The sequence below is a fragment of the Pholcus phalangioides genome, unplaced genomic scaffold (genome assembly GCF_987345545.1).
Source record: "Pholcus phalangioides strain wild (caught in Gottingen) unplaced genomic scaffold, Ppha-v1.0 ptg000017l_1, whole genome shotgun sequence".
Lineage (NCBI taxonomy): Eukaryota > Metazoa > Arthropoda > Arachnida > Araneae > Pholcidae > Pholcus > Pholcus phalangioides.
Window position 1 is genome coordinate 21,589,221 of NW_028301610.1, and position 21,379 is coordinate 21,610,599.

Consider the following 21,379-nt stretch of genomic DNA (forward strand, 5'->3'; position numbering starts at 1 on the left):
ATCTAAAACAGTCAATTGTATATCCAGACAAAGCGGTTAGCGGTCATGAGACCATTGAGGCGGATACTGTTTACCACAAAACGAAGAACATCTTTGGTTTGGCTTTGAGACTGGAACTAAAACTAAACTCTTCCCCCCCCCCCAACTCTTAACGAAGATCTTTCTTATACTGTATTGCTCGCTGACTCTCACACAGAAGCATGTTCAGTTTGTCTGGTTCTTATTTGTGTCTTATATTTGTATCTTAGTAATTTGTGCTAAAATGTTTAATAAATTCATGTTATGTATACGCCAAGGCTTCAGTGGTGACTCTCAAATGAACAGAACCTTCTGAATAAACTTTCTGGTCGTATCTCCAAGCTCTGGATTATTTTCCCTTTGCTTCCATTGGACTGATGGGATCTTCTCACGGTGAGATACTGTTTTCGCTAATCTTCCGGCCTTTATATACACTCATTGCCATAAAAATTTGCGCACCAAGAAATAATTGTGGGATCGAAACGAAAGTTAGCCTGAAGGTACATGTCGAGCAGATATGCAAATGATTAGAAATGCAACGTGATTGCACATTGCGTAATGCCACTAGAGGGCGTTGAACTTCGTTCTCCTTGGAGTATAAAATAGGTAAGCAGAGCTTGCTGGAGTGTATTTAATCGTTTGCAAAGGAAATGCTGAGGTAGACATGCCGTTACGCCGCCGTCGAAGACCATATGAGCAGTTGTCACGGTTCGATAGGGGAAGAATCATCGGGATGATGGAAGCTGGGTGGTCAGCTCGGCGAGTAGCTCGTCAACTAGGCCGTTCTGATTTTACTGCGACCAGGTGTTGGGACCAGTGAACAGAAGAGACGTCATTTACACGGCGACCAGGTTCAGGACACCCTCGACAGACCAGTCGTCGAGAAGACCGTCACATCATCCGAAACGCACGCTTAGAGCCAACTGCCTCATTGGCCGCTATCCAGACACAGGCAGCAGCTTCACTACGGGCCCCTGTGTCTTCCTGAACCATCGCAAGGCGCCTGGCTGAAGGACATCTGGTATCGCGGTGCCCATTACGTGTGCTGCCAATGACACCCAACCACCAACGCCTCCGTTTGGAGTGGTGTCGAGCACGACGGGATTGGACTGCAATGGAATGGAACCAGGTCGTCTTCAGCGACGAATCGAGATTTAACTTGAGCAGTGATGGCAATCGTGTTCGTGTGTGGAGGCCCCGTGGTGAACGCTTAAATCCTGCCTTCGCTTTACAGCGACACACCGCTCCCACAGCTGGTGTCATGGTATGGGGTGCCATTGCTTACGATACACGGTCACCCCTAATATTGATCCATGGCACAATGACAGCCCAGCGGTACGTCCATAACATCCTTCAGCCACATGTGTTGCCACTCATGGCAGGGCTCCCAGGAGCCATTTTTCAACAAGACAATGCTAGGTCACACACAGCAAGGATGTCACAAGACTGCCTCCGCCACATTACCACCCTTCCCTGGCCTGCTCTATCCCCAGATTCGTCACCAATCGAGCATATCTGGGATCATTTGGGACGGCAAGTTGGACACCCTACGAGGTTGGTCCAACTGGAGGCGCATTTACAGCAACTGTGGAACGAGATGTCTCAGGACATCATACGGAACTTGTATGCCTCAATGCCCGCTCGTATCGCATCGTGCATTCGCGCTAGAGGGGGTCCAACAGAGTACTAAAACTTCTGTTCATCTGTACTTTTTTCTGCAATAAATGATCCTTTTTCTTAGATTTTCTAATCACTTACTTATATCAACGTAGTACTTACATGTGTAAAATTTTGTTTCATTTTGACGACTTCTTCTGGGTGCGCAAATTTTTATGGCAATGAGTATATATATTTTTTCTTTTAAAATTCTAATTGTTCGCATGAAATAATTTTAGTTGGAATTTTATCCTAATTTTTCTCCATCTATTTTATTATTGTTGTTACGAGATGGATGATGGCACGGATCCCATGGTGGTCGCAAGAGTATCTTGTAAACTACCTCCAATGGTGAATAAATAATATTGCTTTATGGTTTATGCAAGTAGAAGCTAATTTCGCAGTAGCACAAATAACTTCCAATGTAACGAAATATAACACTGTTTTAGCAGCTGTAGATGCTGACTTACTTCCTTCGGTTTCAGACTTGGTACTTAATCCACCAGCCGAAAACAAATATGAAGCACTTAAACAAAGGCTTATCGCTGAATTTACAGTTTCTAAATCTATACAAATCCACAAACTGTTGTCTGAATTGACTCTTGGGGATAAGAAACCATCCTCTCTACTGAGACAAATGAGAGCGCTGGCAGGAAATTCAGTAACTGAAGATTTTCTAAAAACTATTTGGATGGAAAGGTTACCTTTGAACTCTCAGGCCATATTATCAGCGTCAACTGATTTAATTGAGTTGGCCACACTAGCCGATAAAATTTCCGAGATACGACCAATACCGAGTATTTCCGTGATTTTTTCACAGCCAGGCCCTTCATCAGATTCTGTGAAATGTGCGTGTACGTGTAGTGAAACCTGACGAAGTTTTTTGTTTCTCTGTAATGCTTGTTATGTGTAGTGCTGCCATCTGCCACCATTTTTTCAAATTATGAGTGAAGTGTTATGATTGAATGCTTTATCGTTGTAGGACTGTTGCTCTCTGTGGCGAGACTTTTTTAAAGGGGAGATCAGCTCGCATTTGCGCGTTGAAGTTGGGAACCACAGAAAACCAACTTCAGCCGACCACCACTGTGGGGTTCAAACCTGGATCCTTGCATCGCGAGTCCGTCACAATGTGATAGATAGTTCAGAAAAATTTCAAATGGACTTCAATTTGTTAAGGAACTTGTTTAAGATTATTCATTCAAACATTTTTTTAAAAATGTTAACGTTTCAGTGAAAAATTACACCTTATATTGCCGATTTTTGTCCTGCTCCATTTTTGGAATTTCTGCTCCAAAAATGGATGTTTGCTGCTCCGAAATGGACGTGTGGCACTTGCACCCCTGATACATTAATGTGTGCCTTCAGCTGTTAATTAAAGTGGATCCTGCTTATAACGTTTTTCAAAAATTGTCATAAAAAACATTGTGAATAGGAAAACACTTTAAACAGGAAATCTCTATGAGAATTACTTATTGTTAGGACCACGTAAATAAGTTCTACTAAGTGGAAAAACATACTAAACAGGAGAAACATTATAAGCGGGATCAACTGTATATTTGTTTTAGATTTATTACATGTGCGAAGTTCCATACATTAAGTTCTCAGTGCTAATGAGCTTTTTTGCAAGCTTTTCCTACTAGTAGACAATGAAAGTAAATGAACCTTTGGATAGAACATGTTTTTAGAGATGAATTACTTGATTCACAGATACCTTCTTTTCTTACCCAGAATATGACCCACCGCTCAGTCTCAATGAAGAAATATAAGCAGGTGATCAAAGACCTGGGGCATGTTGGAAGAAAATTCATAGGGATACCAGTGAATTATGGGGGGGGGGGGCATAATGTTTTTCAAGGTAAATTTTTTTTCAGAAGGACCCATTTTCACTCAAAAAGGACCCAGATTTTGCAAATAACATGGGTCCCGGGACCCAGGTAAATTAAAGTCCAGTGGCATCTCTGTTACATAATACAAATACAAGGCCACAGTAGGCAAAATGTCTAACAAGGTGGCTGAGAAAAGGATGTTCATAACAAATATGGATCTCATATGCAGGGTGTTCTGTTTATTGGCCGACAAACTCAAAGGGTTGTTAGTAGGCATAGAATAGATTGTAATTGCCTGGTAATTAAATGGTAATTGCCTTTGTTAAATTACATTCGAAAGCTAGTTTGTGGGAAGGGATAGAGTTTTGAAGAGAGAAATCAATGAATGGGATATTGTGATGAGAACGACCTTCAAAGGTATAGGTATCAATAATTTGGATTCAGTTAGAGGTTGTGATAAGATTGAGGTGGAGCTGAAGTGAATAGTAGTTCTTGTTGCTAATAAATTGGTTTGAACCAGATTAAGCTTATAGTCTGTTGATTCTGTGGTTACCAGACAGTGATTTCATATTTTTCCAGTCGATTCCTGGGAGGTTCCAGTCTCCAGAGATAAGAAGGGGATGTGTATTAAAGAAACTTTCAAGGATTGATTCAAGTTGAACAAATAAGTGAAAATCAGAAGCTGGCGGTAAGTAGAAAATAAGGCCAGTGGGAAACAGTTAGGTTGGCGCCATTCAGCTCCAACGATTTCTAGGTCAGAATTTAAAGGGATTTCAGTAAGGGGAATAGAATTATTGAAGATTACCATGACACTCCTTTTCTGAGAGTTTCCTTTTTTAGAAAGCATTGAAATTAGCTACTTTTTTGGATTCCATTATGTAGAGTTGTGATGTTTCAGCTTGAACATGAGTTTGAAGGTTACTATTTGGTCCGAGCTTGATAGGTGGACAACACCATTGCGGACCTGAATGAATACAATATGTTTGGTTAACTTGAAGCCATCAAGAAAGCACAGCACGCGGATTGTGTGGGAACTATGTATACTTAGATTTTTTTGACATTTAAAAATATTTTGCAACATTTTTTGCATGTTTATTAACAATTATTACAAAAATCACTACTCAATACCAGGAGGGGGGGGGGGGACAAGCAGTGTATAGTACTCAAGAGTTTTAGACTAGGGGGCAAATCCACACTTTAATTACACTGTTGCACCCCAAAATGGCTGGTTGCCACGGCTGACTAAGTGTCTCAATCGTGCATACTTGTTTGAGGAATAAAAAAATACTCTGCAGTTCTATCCATATCTCAATTCAACTCTTCAAATTGTGTTTGCCTGTCCAATTCACAAGTTATAGTCTGGCTACGATAATGAAGATGAAATCAAGATTGCTGTGTAGAAAAAAAACCTTGAAGCTCAACCTGTTTGAATGAAGTTGATAAAACAGATAGGACCTTAACACGTATAGAAACAAGGTTCTAGTCTGCCACTTCAGTCTATTCTTAGAGTCCAAATATTTAAGATTTAAGAATCGCTCTGAATCTGTAGTTCTTATCTTCTGGTATGCTAGATAATCAAAAATTTTCACCTCAAAATTCATCTGTTCAATGTGTAAGAATACTATCATTCATAGTTTTGTATAAAAGAGAGAATATTTGCTGTCCTGATCAAATATAAATCTTGATATGTTTTTTTTTAAATAAGTATTGTATTACATGCAGCTTTTGGGAGGGATAATACTTGATGAATCTGATTTTTTAGAAAATATTTGGTTATTTTATGGTTGGGGAAAAAGTTATCTGATAGTGAAATCTTTCAGTCCAATATTGTAGGAAACCTGCAGTAGTATGTCTCTTATCCAGAAAAACAAATTATTTTTTACATGTGCACATTGAACGTTATGTGTAAGCTGGTTGGGTGTATGTGAGGTCAGTGACCAAGGGTTAAGTGCAAATAATTTGTGAAGTAAGTAATTTGATTTATGTGAAATTATGTGTAAAAAAAATTCCTTTTTACTTATAAATTTTTAGCTGTTTATCAGTTTCAAAGTCTTTATTTCAGCTTTTTTTAAAGCTTACTAGAATATTTACTCATATTCTAAATATTCTCTATATATCCAAATTGGGCTTACCAACCCCCCCCCCCCCATTTTGGTCAAGAGAGGTTGTACGGAAAATCTGTATGCTGTCTAGTTCAAAATAGGTGGTGCCATCTGCAAATCTCAAATTTATGATGAAAAAGTGGATGATTCCCCCCCCCCCTCAAAAAAAAAGGAATTTTTATTATTTTTCAGTATCAAACACTTAATTGGTTGCTTGGTTTTAGTTTTTAAAGGCCTATTTTAATTTCCTGAAAAAAAAAAAGAATAGCAATAGTTGAAGTGTTCGGCTTGTCTAACATATCACAAAATATTCACAGGGGCTGTGAGCAATGTTTCGTCAATTTCTTTTTAACCTTCATGATTTTTTTGTGTGCAAGATAAAACAATATGCTATACATGTCTCCATTGAATTTAGTTTTTTGCATTTGTGGCTGTGTGCATGTATAGCTGAGGGGAGAACATTAGTCATGAGTTTGATGCCTACTAGTGCATATCTGAATCTTCCCTAATTAAAGGCGCAACAGAAAAGGCACCAGGATGACCAGATTGCTACCATAGGAGGTCCACCACACTGAGTGGTTAGTGCAACTTCTTCATGAGAGACATGGACGAAATAAAAATTGTAGAACATCATATGGAAACAATAATTATATATCCTGGTCTAATAAGCGCTAATGTACAAAAATGACCGTGATATTACATAAATGGTTGAATGACAGTTGGGGTGACTAGTTCAGGATGCATGTAAAGTTTTTGCATTAAGTAATAAGAGAAAATTTGCCAATCTTATTTTTTGTGCTGTTCTAAAAAGTTACATGTAATTTGTGTTGCATTCAAAGTGATTGGTGATTAGCTATGTTACACAACAGAGGTTTTCAAATTGTGAGATGTGTGCACATTTTGGGGGAAGAACAAAAATTTTCAAATTAGCTATTTCGGTGCTAAGCTTTGGGAGCTGCATGCAGGAATTGTTTCATAACAGAAAGTTTGATAGCTGGTGTTCTGCACAGTTATTGTTATGCACCAATAGGTTTTAACCAGTGAGTTTCTGTGCACTCTTTGTTTTCAGACGTTTTATTCACAGAAATCTCTTCCTTTTCACATAGATGATTTCCGCCCTGAAGACAGTGATGAAGACAATGAAGAAACAATTGACAAAGAAGGAGCTGTAGGAGATGAAGAAATTAAATTATTGCAAGAGGAGAGCATGCTTCCGCTTAAAGATTTGCTTGAGACTTTACCCAAAGAAATATTGGAGAAACCAGCACCTCTTCTGGACAGCTGTTCAAATCATTCCGAGAGTGAAGAGAGTTCCAGTGACGAAACTGATGAAAGGGTAATGATTTTTAAGCTGTTTTTTTTTCTCAGATTTCCTTTCCCCCCCCCCCCTCCTCCTAGCTGGTACATAATAGTACACTATGCAGAGTTACCAATTGCCACGAATTGTTTGTAGTTTCTATGGATGGCCGCAATAAACTATATACGGAGCTACAGGAGATACTCTCAATACTATGGAAATAGGTTTTTAAAAAAATCAAGTCTAGGTTTCTTTCGGTGTTTTAGTTATTTTTATTCTTATTTTTTAAAAATTGCATCAATCTTTACCATAAAGGTGAATTTGTATATGTATGTGAGAGAGTTCGAAAGAAGACAAACTCGGAGCTGATCTGTTTTGCCTGTGTGCGGAAGGCAATCTGTAAAGCCGCGTCTAAACCTTCTGCTCTACCATAGGCCCAAGCACACAAAAATTTGTTTTTCGTCAAAACTGCCTCGCAATAAAAACAGGTTTTTGAGTGGTTTAAGGTGGAGTGGACAGGTTTTTTGTGGTGGGTCCAGACCCGGCTTCATTCGTATGGTGCATGGTCTTGCATCATGAAACCAGCAGAACTTGTATCGGAAAGAATGTTTCATCATACTTGCGGTAAGAGCTCTGATACGAAGAATACCCCCCCCCCCCCAATTATAGCGACCATTCCATTACAACAACTGGTAGGATAATTCTCAAATGTTTTCATACAGCTACCATGTATGTTTTCCTTTTGATATAAACAACCCTCCTTTATACAGTCGATTCCTGTTTTAACGAATGCTGTTGTAGCAAAAATCTTGTTTTAACAAAAACTTTTCTAATCCCTCAGATAAGTTTACATAGGAACAATGTAAAAATCTGGATTTCCTATATAACAAAATTTTGTTATTACGAAGTGATTTTTCCGGTCTCTTGGAGTTTGTTATAACGGGATTTGACTGTTTTGGGAGGGTTAGTGACAAAGAAAGAGCTGTAAGAGATGAAAAAAGAAGAAAATAAATTATTGCAAGAGGAAAGCTTGCTTCAGTTTGAAGATTTGCTTGAGGCTGATATAACAACCTTCCCAATATAATGTCCATTTTCTACGGAATGAAGGGGGATCGTTATAGAGAGCGTTGACTGTTATTTCCTGAATTTCAACCCTGATTGTGAAAATCCTTACTTTTGGGGGGCAAAGTTTATTCTCAAAGAATTTACCCACTCGAAACCAAAAACTGGGTTTTCAGAAAAATCAATTTTTTACCAACCCTGCTTTAACACTAGAACCGCGGCATGTTCAGTATACCTAGAACCGCGGACTGGGTCAAATTGACCCAAACTGTGAAAGAACAGTGTTTCATAGCAAAAACAGGAATTTATTTTCGGTTTCTGGGTTTTTCCCTACTCTTATTCAATGTTGTTTAATTGCGTATTCATAATGGAAAACTATATTTGTTTATGAATATAAAATAAGTCTTCAAAATTAGCTAGAAAATGATGTAATTCAGTAAAAATAAGATTTAGTATATATTATTTACATTGCTCAGTACAAAAACTTTTTCAGTAATCCCATAATATGACAAAGATGTAAAATAAGCGTGTCAAATTAAGTATGAGAATGTCTATAATATGATTCTGTCAAATAAGTATTGATTTCTTACTGATAAGTGGAATTTATGATGAGCCCTAAAGCAGAATGTGCCGAAATCTGTGACGCACGTCGCAGAACAATTATCGCTACTGCAGAACAATTTGGAAGAATTTTAAGAAAAAGTGCAAAAAGCACTATTACATGTATGGGGATTTTTACCGCAGAACATTTCCAGTCAGCCGAGGGCTCGTTGCAGAACAGTACTAAACATTCTGCTTTGGGGATGATGAGCAGTTTGGAGCAATTTTTTTTCATTATTCTTGCACATTCATCGCATGTTGAAGTTGCACATCGCATGTAAAAATTAAGTTTTGTTTCCACATTTTTATGTTACCTGACATCAGACTTGTTTATTTTTATTTACTACTATCATTATTTTATTGTTTTGATCGCTCACAAACAGTTACATGACCAAGAGCGCACGAACGTTTCCTTCAGCGCAAGGTCAACACGTATGATGAACGCAGCTCTTCAATAAGATTTTAGAGGAACTGCTTTCGAAAAATAGTGCTCGCCTTCTGTACTGCTCTATACAAAATACAGGAATATTTTTATAGTGAGATCCAGGATGTTGTAGAAAATGTCTGTGATGCCACCTTCACCGAACATTTTTTGGGCATTTGATCGCTACAACTACAATCGTTACACTTTGTTGAATTATAGTGTGAAATAGTTTCTATGTGTGGAAGCTTTTTGGGGCTACTACTGCCAGATGAAGTGTGCTGAGTAATGAAAAACTTATATCGTTCTTTCCTTGATAAATTGTCATTGTGGCATCTATGATCCAAACTGCAGTTTCACTATCTTTATTGCGTCAGATAATATTGCTCTTCGATTTCGTCTTACCATCTTTACTAAGCTCATATTTTTTGGCTTTTAGCATTGGATCCAGCTTCAGTGTAGTGAAAAAAGGTGTCGTTGAGGCATTTCTGCCCTTGTTCTCAAATGGCTTGATCAGTTGCATCATTATGTGCTCTGAAAGAGAGATTCGTTGGACGCTGATACTTCCCAAGGTTTGGAAATTCGAGCAAAACGTATTTGGTTGCAAGCCAAAATTTTATTCTTTTTCCGTGACATCATTTTGCCTACAGAAATTTCAACTACATGTTTTTTTTAGAGTTAAGATTTTACTCTCTCGAAATCTTTCTTGAGTCCCGTCAGAATTCCAGGTATTCAAGTTTACATAGGAAAAAAATTATTTAGCTCCACTTGTGTGCCATTCCCTTCATTGAGAAAAAAAATAATTTGCTCTGACAATGAATTGGCCTTGACCTTGAAAAGACCTTTATTCTTCACTATCTTCATTTACAAATACTTTTAGAAAGGGTAACCACTTCCACAAAAATTCTACACCCCTTTTTTCCTATAGAATATTATGTTGGGTCAAAATGACCCAAACCGCAGTTCTAGGTATAAGTGCTTATAGCCCTGAAACACGAAATGTGAAGATAATAAAATTTTCGTGAGTTAATATTCATATGATATCATGAAAAGTCACAAAATTTTTTAACATCTGTGCCTAAGTTTTCGAGATAAATGAAAACGAAGTTCGATTTGGGTCAAATTGACCCACTCCGCTGTCCTAGTGTTAAAGTAGCCTATCGTTCACGTCGGGCCTTGTTTGGTATGTATGTAAAATTTGGGGATGATCAGTCTAAAGTTGTATATTTGTATAAGGAACATACAGGTAGACAAAGAAATCAATTTTATATAGATTCACACATGTATTATTCAAAAATCAAATGCATTTTCTTTTATCAATTCTAACTCTCTGAGATAAAGCATTCAGATTGTTTATAATAATACTTGTATGTATTTAAAGTGTAAAAATCAGGATTTGGATAATGGAATGAAAAAAGGATGAAGATGATGAAGAATTTGAAGTTCCTAGCAGTGAAGCTGATGAACCAGATGATGAAGAGACTCTATTAGAGCAAGAAGAAAAAGAAAAAGACGTTGATTATTCTTGTGAAATAAAACTCCAAGAAGAAAGTAAGTTATTAAGATATGTGAAGATTGTTCTGAGTTTGCAATTGATCAAAATGTGTTTAATTTTTGGATTTAAAAAAGTTTGTTAGCTATACATTATTTTTTCCTTCAGTTTTATCAAAAACTTCTTTGCGTAAATAAATACAAATTAGTAGCTCCCATTGCTGTACGTCAAGAAACATTCATATATGTACGTATATTCATTCACACAAATCTGAGTTTCTGATTGAGATTTTGATTAAATTGTCTGTCTCAAAAATCATCTGATTTTAACAGGTGAAGTGCCAATAGAGGAACTTTTCAAAAAATATGAGGATGCTTTTGGTAGCGAATGTGAAATATCTGGGCTTGAAGACATGTCTGAAGATGATGATGGTATTTGCTATTTTATTCCTTTTTTTTTTCTTTTCTTTACTCTCTCGTTGTTTGGTTTAAACCAATGCTGGTTTTAACCAAATGGTTTTTGTTTCTTCTAAAAATCAAATAAAAGTGGTCTAAATATAATTTTTTTTTCCTTAAAAAATATTATATTGGTTCATTGTTAGTCAAAAAATTTCATTTTTACCATATTTTCTATTCTTGAGGTACATTCTGATGGTTTATCTTTAAATGGTATGTGTTTTTCCCCTTCAAAAAGTCTCATAAAAGTGGCCCGAATATACACAAGTGAAAAATTGGAACAGACAAACGAAACAGAACAAACTGAAAGAGTAAATGGAATAGTGAAGTCTTTCTGAAGGAGAAACCCCACATTGTCCCAAAAGCAAATATGTTTCTGATAAGCCAAAGATATTCATTATTTTATTATCCATTTCCCCTGACATTTTTTGCGAAACAAGCTATGGAAGTCAAAAACATGAGAAAAAGGCAAAATTGAGATATACAAAAAAAAAAAAAAAATCGCTAGAAAAACCATGAAAAATATCAGTTACACAAAATTCACGAGCACTACCTAATAATATGTGTTCCATTAAAGGTTACTATGATAGGAAATTCATCTTTTAAATGGAAATGTCACAAGAGTGAAACAAAGATCATTGACTAGCATTTCAAAAAACATGGGTAAAGTTTGAATCCCATGAAGGAAGTCAAACCTTGTTAGTACGTCACCCATGTAACGCTTCACTCCCTTTACTGAGTGACTTTTTGGAAATCCAAATTGTTCCCTATGGGGTTCTAATGTTATTAAACTCCTGAGAGTTGTGGTTTTTATGCAGCTTTTACTGGAAAAGCAAGTGTCCATAACAGAAAATCAGTTTTTTTGTCTGTTTTTTTAGAGGAAAAAAAATTTTAGTTTATGGGGCGAATTCAATATTTTTGGCTGCTTTTTGACGTTTGAAGCAAATCTTTGCTGGATAATTGTCGAGCATCTGTAAGCCTGATGTTCACTACAGAAAAAAAAAATCACGAAGTGTGTATTTTTCTAGTATTCATTCACTAGAATACTGTCCGCTCTCATCATACTGTCAGAATGTTCTTGAAAAATTTAAAAAAAAAAAAAGTTTGTTAACCATTAAAAACAAAACAGCTATAGGGGTTGAATACGAAAAATCAGCAATGACAAAAGTTGTATTCACAAACATCATGGTTCGTACGGTCCTTGAAAACCTTGAAAAGTCCTTGAAAGAAATTTCTTTTAAGAATTCTGAGAGTCCTTGAAAAAAAAACCCCAGTGTTTTCCGAAATAGTTTGTGCCACTTTTTTTTTTACTCCGTCAATGACGTCCTTAAAAAAGTGCAAAGCACAGGGAAAAAGCCTTAGCAGCCAATAACCCTGGATAATTTTATTTAAAGCACGTTTTTTTCCCCCATTATTCTTAAGCCGATGTTGAGAACATCGCTTCAAGCATCCTACTCTGGACCGTTTCCGGTGATCAACAGAAAAGAAAAGAACTTTAAAGTTCTGAGAGATGGAAAACCAACAAATTTATGTATTGATCGAATCAAACCTGCATTCACAGTGAATGAGGATGCTACAACTACAACTACAATTTCAAATACAGAGTGTCCCAAAATTAATGTGCTTCCGAAACCATCAGACCGCTTCACGCGTCCCGGAAGTCAGGTGCGCTATCCTGTGAGATTCAAAAATGTTGTCAGACTGTGTCGTTAGTCACTTGGAAGGGGGGGGGGGGTACTGAGATGGACACTTTTTACCGCAAAACGAAGAACATCTTTGGTTTTGAGACCAACTAAAACTAAACTCTCTTTCCCCCCCCCCCAACTCTTAACGAAGATTTTTCTTATATTGTATCACTCACTGAGTCACACACAGAAGCATGTTTAGTTTGTCTAATTCTTAGTTGTGTCTTGGTAATTTGTGCTAAAATGTTTAATAAATTTGTGTTATGTGTACGCGAAGGCTTCAATCATCTTGGGAGGGATTAAAACACTTGGAGGTCCTAAGCACTTGAATGGTTTTGATGCCCCCTGTATCGAAAAAGTATATAGGCCTATTACCGGATATCAAATTTATAAAGAAAAAAGAAGCATTTAATGAAATTTTATATTGCAGAAGTAAAACTAATCTATGATTTCAATATTTCTAAGCACACACAGACATAAAAAAATTAAACACTCCTTGTTTTTTTTCTTCTCGGGGGGGGGGGGGGTTTACGTTTTTTCCTGTAACATAGCACTATCTCGGCTGGGGGGGGGGGGGGGGCTTTGCACACGCCAATGCTCTTGGATCATTTTTGTTTATTATTTTTCAGACATCTTTGAAAGATTTTGGAATTCTTCTTTCACATTTCCAAAAAGATGGACCATAAATTTTTAGACTTTAAATTTTTCAAATATTTTGAAAAAAGATATTTCTCCCATTGACTGCTTGTTACGATTTCACAAAAAGGCTTCTAACGCAACCACTGAATCTTGGCATGGCTGATATTACATTATTTTTGGTGAACCATTATCATTGGGTACCTGTTCTTTCAGATGCATTTTCAAGTTGCAATTTATTAACATTTCTTTTAATTTTACAGTAAATCGAATTAAAGCTTTTTTATACCTATATTCTAGGAGTTCTAGATCAAACCATAAAAGGGTAGCTTTTCTCTAGGTTGTGTAGCTCATGCGGATGAAAAAAAAATTAAAGAAAATTAATGTTTTTATGCAAAATTTCAAACTTGAGCGTACTGGACAGTGATTCACAGAGAAACCAGTGATTTTTTTTACGTGATTCTCACTTACTCCTAAGATTTCTGTAATATCTGTCCACAAATTTTTTAGTGTTAGCAGACACCGAAGAACAGGGATTCGAACCCAGACGTGCACAATCAGAGGCTAGCTCCCTAACCCCTGTACTGCCAGAAGACAATTTTTGATGCATTTCATCTGTGGGAAAAAAGCAGCGAGTTTTCAGGGTTATTTTACTGGTGGGACTTATTCGCCAGAGAGGCACGAAATGTCTCACACAGGTAATTATTATTAACTTCAAGATGAAACCATGCAGTCGATCTGCTAATGACTCAAAGATTTGAGCATTTTTTAGTTTACTACCTCATTCTGTAGAACTTGGCTTACTCTTAAATGTCATTTTTTCTATTGATTTAGTATTCATCTTATTGATTGGGAATGATAATGATTTGTTTTATTAATGCGTGGGGGTCTCACCCGGAAACAACCCGAGGATCTCGTGAAAAGTAGATCTGTTTACAATTTGCGTGAGTTAGTATGCAAATTGGTAGGCAGAAATTTTTAGCTGGTAGAGAGCCCATCAGTTTGTTAAAGGACCCCCATGATGCTGTTAAAATAACTCAAGCTAAATTTTTTAGAAATCTCAAAATCTGATTCAAAAATTTCTCTTGATGCCCTAAGCACGTGCTTATTTTGCTTAATGGTTAATCTGGCCCTGGGATTTCTTATTATTTGATTTTTTTTTACTTAATTATTTGATATTAATGAATTCTTACATCCAATCACTTGTAGAAGAGATTCAATTCTTTCTCTCCAAGTATGGAAGTTATCGTTAAACACAGGGATTTTCACCTGCCTAATGCTGCTCCCAATATCCTCCATATCTAAGCCAGCCATGCTGTCGGCCATCTTGATTCAGTCAGCATAATGTCCAAGATTTTTCAAGGCTCTGGGCCCATAACCATTTCTTGAGTTCATTTCCAGTCCAATGACTTACAGCAGAGTAATATTGATGGATAACATGTTTATTTCTTGGATAAAGTGCACAAGATAAGCCAGATAATAGATTAAGATAATAAATGGTAATAAAAATAGCCAGACTAAATTCTACTAAACCTCCTATCCAGGGCCGGATTAAGACGTTTGAAGGCCCTAAGACGGGTGATTTTGGTGCTCGTCCCCCCCCCCCCCATCATAGGTATATATTAGTAAAAATATATTTCACGCAATATTGGAACTATCAATGAAATGATAGTTCAATCATTTCAAATAGTTCAATCTAATCAAACCATGAAATATTTTTTTTTCCAAAGTAATGAACATCTGAGCCAAAATTTGTAATATGAATATTTCTAAATATGCACTTTATTTATTGAAATGTTTTCTTTTCTTTGGCGCAAAATCCTTGATTAAGTCTTCGAAACCAATGCTCTGCAACACATCTGTTTCTATGCACAGTAAAGATAGAGCATCGAGCCTACCTTGTTGCATAATTGTTAAGATTTTTAATTGAGAAAATTAACACTCGGCAGAGCAATTCGTAATCATCAATGTTAAAAATGTCCCGAAACCGGTTTCAACATTCGGAAAAGCTCACTCAATATTGTCTTCTACAAGTATTTTATATAGTTCCGATTGTGAGTGAATTTTGTTTTTACAGTATTTGTTCCATTGAATCTATGCCGCACATAAGAATGGAATTAGTGTAGCTCAGCTGCTAAGTTCTCATTCAAGTTCTGTGGATTGGTATCAATCAGTTTTGATTTTCATATAAAAAATTTGTATGAAAATTAATCAAATTTTTTTAACAAAGCGTTGCTCAAATGATTAGTTCAAGCATTCACCGTCAGTCGAAAATCGCTTCACCCATCATATCTGACATTATGAAAAGTAGAATGAGAAGCAAATTATAATAAATTAAAATAAATGTGTAAATGTAATGATGATAATAACTGTTTATCATGTAAATTATTTGGTAGGTCATTTCAGTTCTAATTAAAGACAAAACAAATAATCGAACGTGGTATTTTAAAGTATCGTCTTTATGTAAAGGGTTAAATTATGTTTCTGTACATAATATTTTAGATAAGTGACCACATGTTGAAAATTATTTTAATCAATATTTTGATCCAATTTTTCATCATGGAGAATGAATACAAATTGATTGAGCAGAAATGGATGAAAAACTAATTTTCAAATTGAGTCTGGCGGGTGTTTAGAAGACAAGCCCGAAATTTACTACCTCCATGGTGAAAAGCAGTTTTCATGTGTTCGGGAAGTTCCTAGTAGGTCATCCAAACACCCTCTTTTAGACAATTCCCCACAGTTTTCTAAAGGAAACAAGCAACACCATGAAGATTGAAAGTAGTTTCGGAATCAGCAGTAGTGGGAACTCTGCGCCAATTGCGCCGCACTGCTGCAAAACTAATATCTTGCGCCATCCTGCTCCAATAGTGTATTTTCGTATTTTTCTGCGCCAAATAGCGAATTTTGCTTCAGTATGCCCGGAATTTCGGAAAGGGCGGAAAAAAAATTTTGCTCCTGCTTGCTATGAAACGATTCTTTCCGAGAAGAGCGTGTTTTATTCCACTATACCTAAACTATTGCCTTAAATTATCGGCCCCTCATCGGGCTTTCCATCGTGAAACCCCGATATTGTCCGTGATCGTCAAACTGAAGATGGTTTGCAATGTCTTTCAGCGTCAAAGTGCAAATGCGAGTGTTTCCGTTTAAAAAAAAAGTCGCCACTGGAAGCAGCAGAAATTACTGTAGTCGATCGTCATTGTGTTAAATCCTGATGTTTCGTGAAAAAAAATTTCATTCCGGGAGTAAAAAGCGCATGTCCGCCAAATTACAAATGTTAGTTTAGAAACTTTGGCGAATAACGAGCGTTAAATCGTCAATATTGCCAAATAACGAGTGTCAGATCGCCAATTTTGCCAAATAACGAGTGTCGGGTAGCCAATCTCGCCAGATAATGAGTGCTGAATCGCCAAACATTGTGTTGATTCTTCCGAAATTCTCTCCCATTTTGCAACAAAATCTTTCCAAGTATAAAAAAATTGAAAACTTATAAAAATGTTTTAGCTCATTTGAAGTGCTGCTGTTCAAGGCAGCAAATAGTGCCCTCAGTAAGCAAAAATCATCTTAAATAGACTGGTGTAAAAAATTTTATGACAGCCGCTCTTTCAAACAAGGTGTCAGAAGCCTAAAACACCAAAAACAAAAATCAAGCTGACGAAAAGAAGTTTGATATCAAAAGACAGTGCAGTTTTATTTTGAAAAGGGTTGAGGGTTAACGAAAATATTCTTGTTAATTTCACTGTTCTAATTTATAAATATCTGCTCCGAATCCCATATTTTACTGCTCCAAATCCTGAATTTGCTGCTCCAAAACTGCTCCGATTCCTGAATTTTGCTGCTCCAAATCCTGAATCTTGCTGCTCCAAAGTGGACTTAGTCACTTCCCACCCCTGGAATCAGTGACTAACCTAAAAATAACCGATTTTCTAAAAAAACTACAAGATCCAAGTGAATAATATGACGATGCCAATTTATATGTATGCATGTATGTTAGATCAGCGAGAGGCATATCTCCACCCAAGATTTGATAAATATGTTCAGTATATCAAATTTCTCTTTCAATGAGCGGGAAGCCTCGACTGCTTAATACTTCATCTATTCCTATATTTGTTTACAGCTAGCGAATGCACGTGAAATGAATAAAATATTTCTTATAGCATCAATTAATATTACAAAGTTACCAATACTGCATTTGTTAAGAATGGTTAGAATTTCAAAATATTCCAGTAAACATTCCTGATTAACTTATCAAAAATTGTAATCTATTCCCAGGCCTAATATATACATTTCGCCGGTGCAAAATAAATATTCATTGCACCTAGTGCCGTCTTAACGCATGGGCCTACCCGGGTGCCTCAAGAAATGGGTTCTCAGGTAGGGCCTCGGAAAAATCCCTTGACCCGGGGGACCATGATGCTCTTAAGACAGCCCTGGTTCTAACCTCTCTTTAGAAGAAAAAAAAATGAAAAGCCCTCCCTCGAGAAAATTGTGCATATGTAGCCGACTTTAAATAAGTCGGCTACATGTTTAATGTACATAGAAATATACGCACAGGAGTTTTCACATAGGAATGCATTGAAGTGACATCGTGCCCCCCCCCCTCCAGAGTTTCTAGTCTTATCTGTGCCAATGTTCATAGGTGGTTCAACTGAGTTGTGTCGGTGAATGTCTCCTGAATACGAAATCAAGTATCTACTCTCAATGATTTAAGTGAGTCTCCATGACATCCCCCTCACACACACACACAATGATAGCATGGTCTCGGGACAAATATTTTTTTTTACACTATAAATTTGCCCACCAAAGTACTCAGTCTAGGGCGACCTATGTCCAGGATGGGGGGGGGGCACCATTAGTGAGCATCGAGACGCTCGCTCAGAGAAAGAAAAAATTTTATTCTTTCATGAAATGTGCCTTCTGACTTTTTTCCCCCAGATGAGAAGAGAATTTTTAGAGGGGGGGGAGGACCACAGAGCAGTGAATGACCAAAAGATTGATTTTGAGAGTTTCTAAGCATAGGAGTGACCAGGTCAGTGAACGACTGTAAGATTGACCAGAAAAGTGTGGAAGCGAGTGAGTAGCACACCAAGAGCCCCTAGTAGTCCTTCAAGTAAGTTATGTGTATAAAAGATATTTCATGCAAGGAAGGAGAAGGGGAAAGAAGTCCCAAAAAATATTTTCTCGTTCCCAAACTAAACTATCCTGAACAGGGACGAAATTTGAAATTTTTCTGGTAATTGATTAAAAATATATATAAATGCTGTATATACTCGTGTATAAGCCGACCCCTCCCCCCTCTTCAGGGCCACCAAAATCACAATAAATTGAAAACCCATGTATAAGCAGCTAACCCCAAAAAAACCATGCATTTTAGAGAAAAAGAATTCTTATATTTTCATGCAAAATTAATAGCTTGCGGAAATTTACAATAAGAAAATGATTTGAACTTTTTAATCCCTTTCTTCTGAGTCTCCAATCGTAATCCATCAGATCATCATAGGGGGTGTGGCATCTTCATTTTTATCCTCATCTGGGCTGTCATCGCCATTGTCACTTTCAAAGAGGATATCTTCTTCAGTTCCGTCCATCGCATTGCTGATGCAACACTTTTTGAAGGATCGGATGATAATTTCGGCGGAAACAGAATTCCACGCTTCATGTATCCATTGGCACACTAGGCCAGTGTCAGCTTTCTTCAAGGCACCACTTTTTTGGAGTTTCTTTATGATTGGAACTCATCATCAATTTTTTTTTTTTTTTTTTAAATTTCAAAAAGAAATTGAAGTCTTTGCTTTTCCTGCAGTATTTTACTTTGCCGCTGTGATGGTAGACTGGTCATAGTGACGGATTCACATCGCGAGGACCCGGTTTCAAACCCTACCGTCGCCACACTGGTGGTCCACTAAAGTTGGTTTTTTGTGGTTCTCCCAACTTCATGGCACAAATGTGAGCCGATCTTCCTATTAAAAAGTCTCGCCGCAAAGAGCAAAAGGCCTACAATGGTATACTATTCGATCAATTACTGATATAAGAAAACAGTCCAGCATGGCTCATTTTGTCGAATGAGAAAAGCAGGGTTCGCACATCCTTACAAACTCCTTAAATACTCCTAACTTTTCATTTCCTTCTGGAAGGGCCCTTATAACTCCTTACTTTTTGCAGCCACGCCTGAAAAAGTCTTTTTTTTTTTCTCTCTCTCTGAAGGGATGATCTTTCTTAGAATAGGCATTCCCCATGGTGATGAATAGCAAGCGTTGCCTAGAAAAATAAGAGGAAGCTTCCCCCGAATATAAGGAGGAAGAAAAGAGAAAAAAAAACGCTCTCTCCCTTTATAATAGGAAATGTGAAAGCAGGGGATGGTATTGGAACATCCAATGGTTGTGCATACCTGCCAACCGGTACGATTTTGTCGTATTTAGTAAATTAATACGATTATACGCTTTTGCTTCTAAAAATACGATTTTTTACCGAATCGCTAGTTTTGACGTGTTTTCCTGAATATGTCGCAAATTGGTCAGCGTTGGAAATCGATGGTCCGTAGAACGACATCACTCCGCTGAACCAGTAGCCGAAAATTCCCCCATGCCCAGTGGTGAGAAAGTTTTTACTAAATGCGGCGAAACGATGTCTCGAACCTCCTATATTACGCAGTATATTGCGTGCAGACCTCGCAGCTTTCCTATTTTTCCTATTTTCCTAATTTCGCCGCAATAGTCTTTTTTTTACTGCAATTCTCTCCTACTATTCCTATTTTATCCCTCCTTCCCATTTGCTTACAGCCAATATCTCACTACGAAAATTCCGAGAAACCGCGAAATGTCATTGCTTTCCGCAGTTTTTTTTGACGTGTTTTATTCACATTACAACTCGCTGCTGAAAAGAAATGAGTTACATAATGACGTTACGCATTTGCGTTTTCCAAGCGTGGCGCATCGGCTCAGGACGGCTATATAGTATATGACCCTGACGTCATATACTCTATCGGCTGCATGCTCCGGTTTAAAGGGAAGATCGCTGAAACACGCGGCACACGACGCTTAACTCCTCCAGAAGCAGTCTGCCAATCACGCCTGACGTAAAGCGCTGTCGTGAGCCGTATTGCGCTCTGTAGGAAAACAGTCGTACTGCTTTTCATATTGATGAATAGACGGCGTGTCGCGCTGGGTGATTCACGTTGCGCGCGGCATAGAAAACCGGCTTTTAAAAGTGACAGCCCGAGCCACGTCTGGTTTTACAGGGGGGGGGGGGACGAGCCGATCAGCCGCTATTACTGAACCCACTTTTTTTAGCTTCAGAAAATAACTTTCGGGTATCTTTATGTTAGGGGTCATTCAAGTATTACGTCAACATGGATGGGGGATTTTCGATTTGCTGACTTGCTGACGTGGAGGGGGGGGGGGTTGGATGATTCTTACGTCATCAACCACCCTTTATAAAAAATATGAAATATTCTTAATGGCGTCTTACTCGGTGCGCGAAAAACGAGTAAAACTTTTCGCTAGTTTGTGGGCACCTGAACTAACATTCTCCCTATTGAGTCCCCTACAGAGCCACTCTAGTGATCTTCAAATACTTAGCGGATCCAAATGCTCTGGAGCTGTGCCGCGCGTCATATAAGTGATCCGTGATTATGCCGCAGATCACTTAAGTAATCTGGGAATGTGCCGCGGATAACTTGAGTGATGTAGAACCGCACTGGTGGCAGGACCAATGCTCTAAAACTTTGTCACATGTCACTCAAGGGATCACTTAATGTGCCACAGATCGCTTAAATGGTCTGGAATTGTGCCACGAGTCACTTAAGCGATCTGTAAATGTGTCACTTGGTTCATTGTTACAAAAATAGATTTAGGGACAGGCCACATTTGGTCCACACAGGCGGAATGCTTACCACGGGTCAAGGGCTTAGAGAGGTAGGGTCGCAATGAATTTTTTGAGCAATTTTGGGTTCTTAGCCTTCAAATACAAAAATATTTTGTGGATTAAAAAAATAAATTTTTGATCATCTGGGGGGAAGCCCCCAATTCAGATTCAGATTCCACCAATAAGCGTTAGGAGGAAGGGGGCAGAGCGCTGACAGGGGGAGGGTGAGAGTTTTGCTGACTTTTTCTGACAAGAGGGGAAGAGTC

General features: G+C 37.7%; 1 protein-coding gene across 3 annotated transcripts in view; it reads left to right on the plus strand.

Annotated features, from left to right (window-relative positions):
• The window catches only part of LOC149072537 (uncharacterized), a 121,537-nt gene extending 111,008 nt beyond the window's left edge, over positions 1-10,529 (plus strand). Inside the window, exons 5-7 of one of the 3 annotated variants that reach the window (XM_089246104.1) lie at positions 297-411; positions 6,709-6,938; positions 10,364-10,529. In XM_089246104.1, the coding sequence (XP_089102230.1) occupies positions 396-411; positions 6,709-6,938; positions 10,364-10,405 (288 nt within the window). In that variant the 5' untranslated portion in view covers positions 297-395 and the 3' untranslated portion in view covers positions 10,406-10,529. The remainder of the gene's footprint in view (positions 1-296; positions 412-6,708; positions 6,939-10,363) is intronic. The other 2 variants (XM_089246102.1, XM_089246103.1) reach the window with 2 other exon arrangements.
• Positions 10,530-21,379: the final 10,850 nt, after the last annotated feature.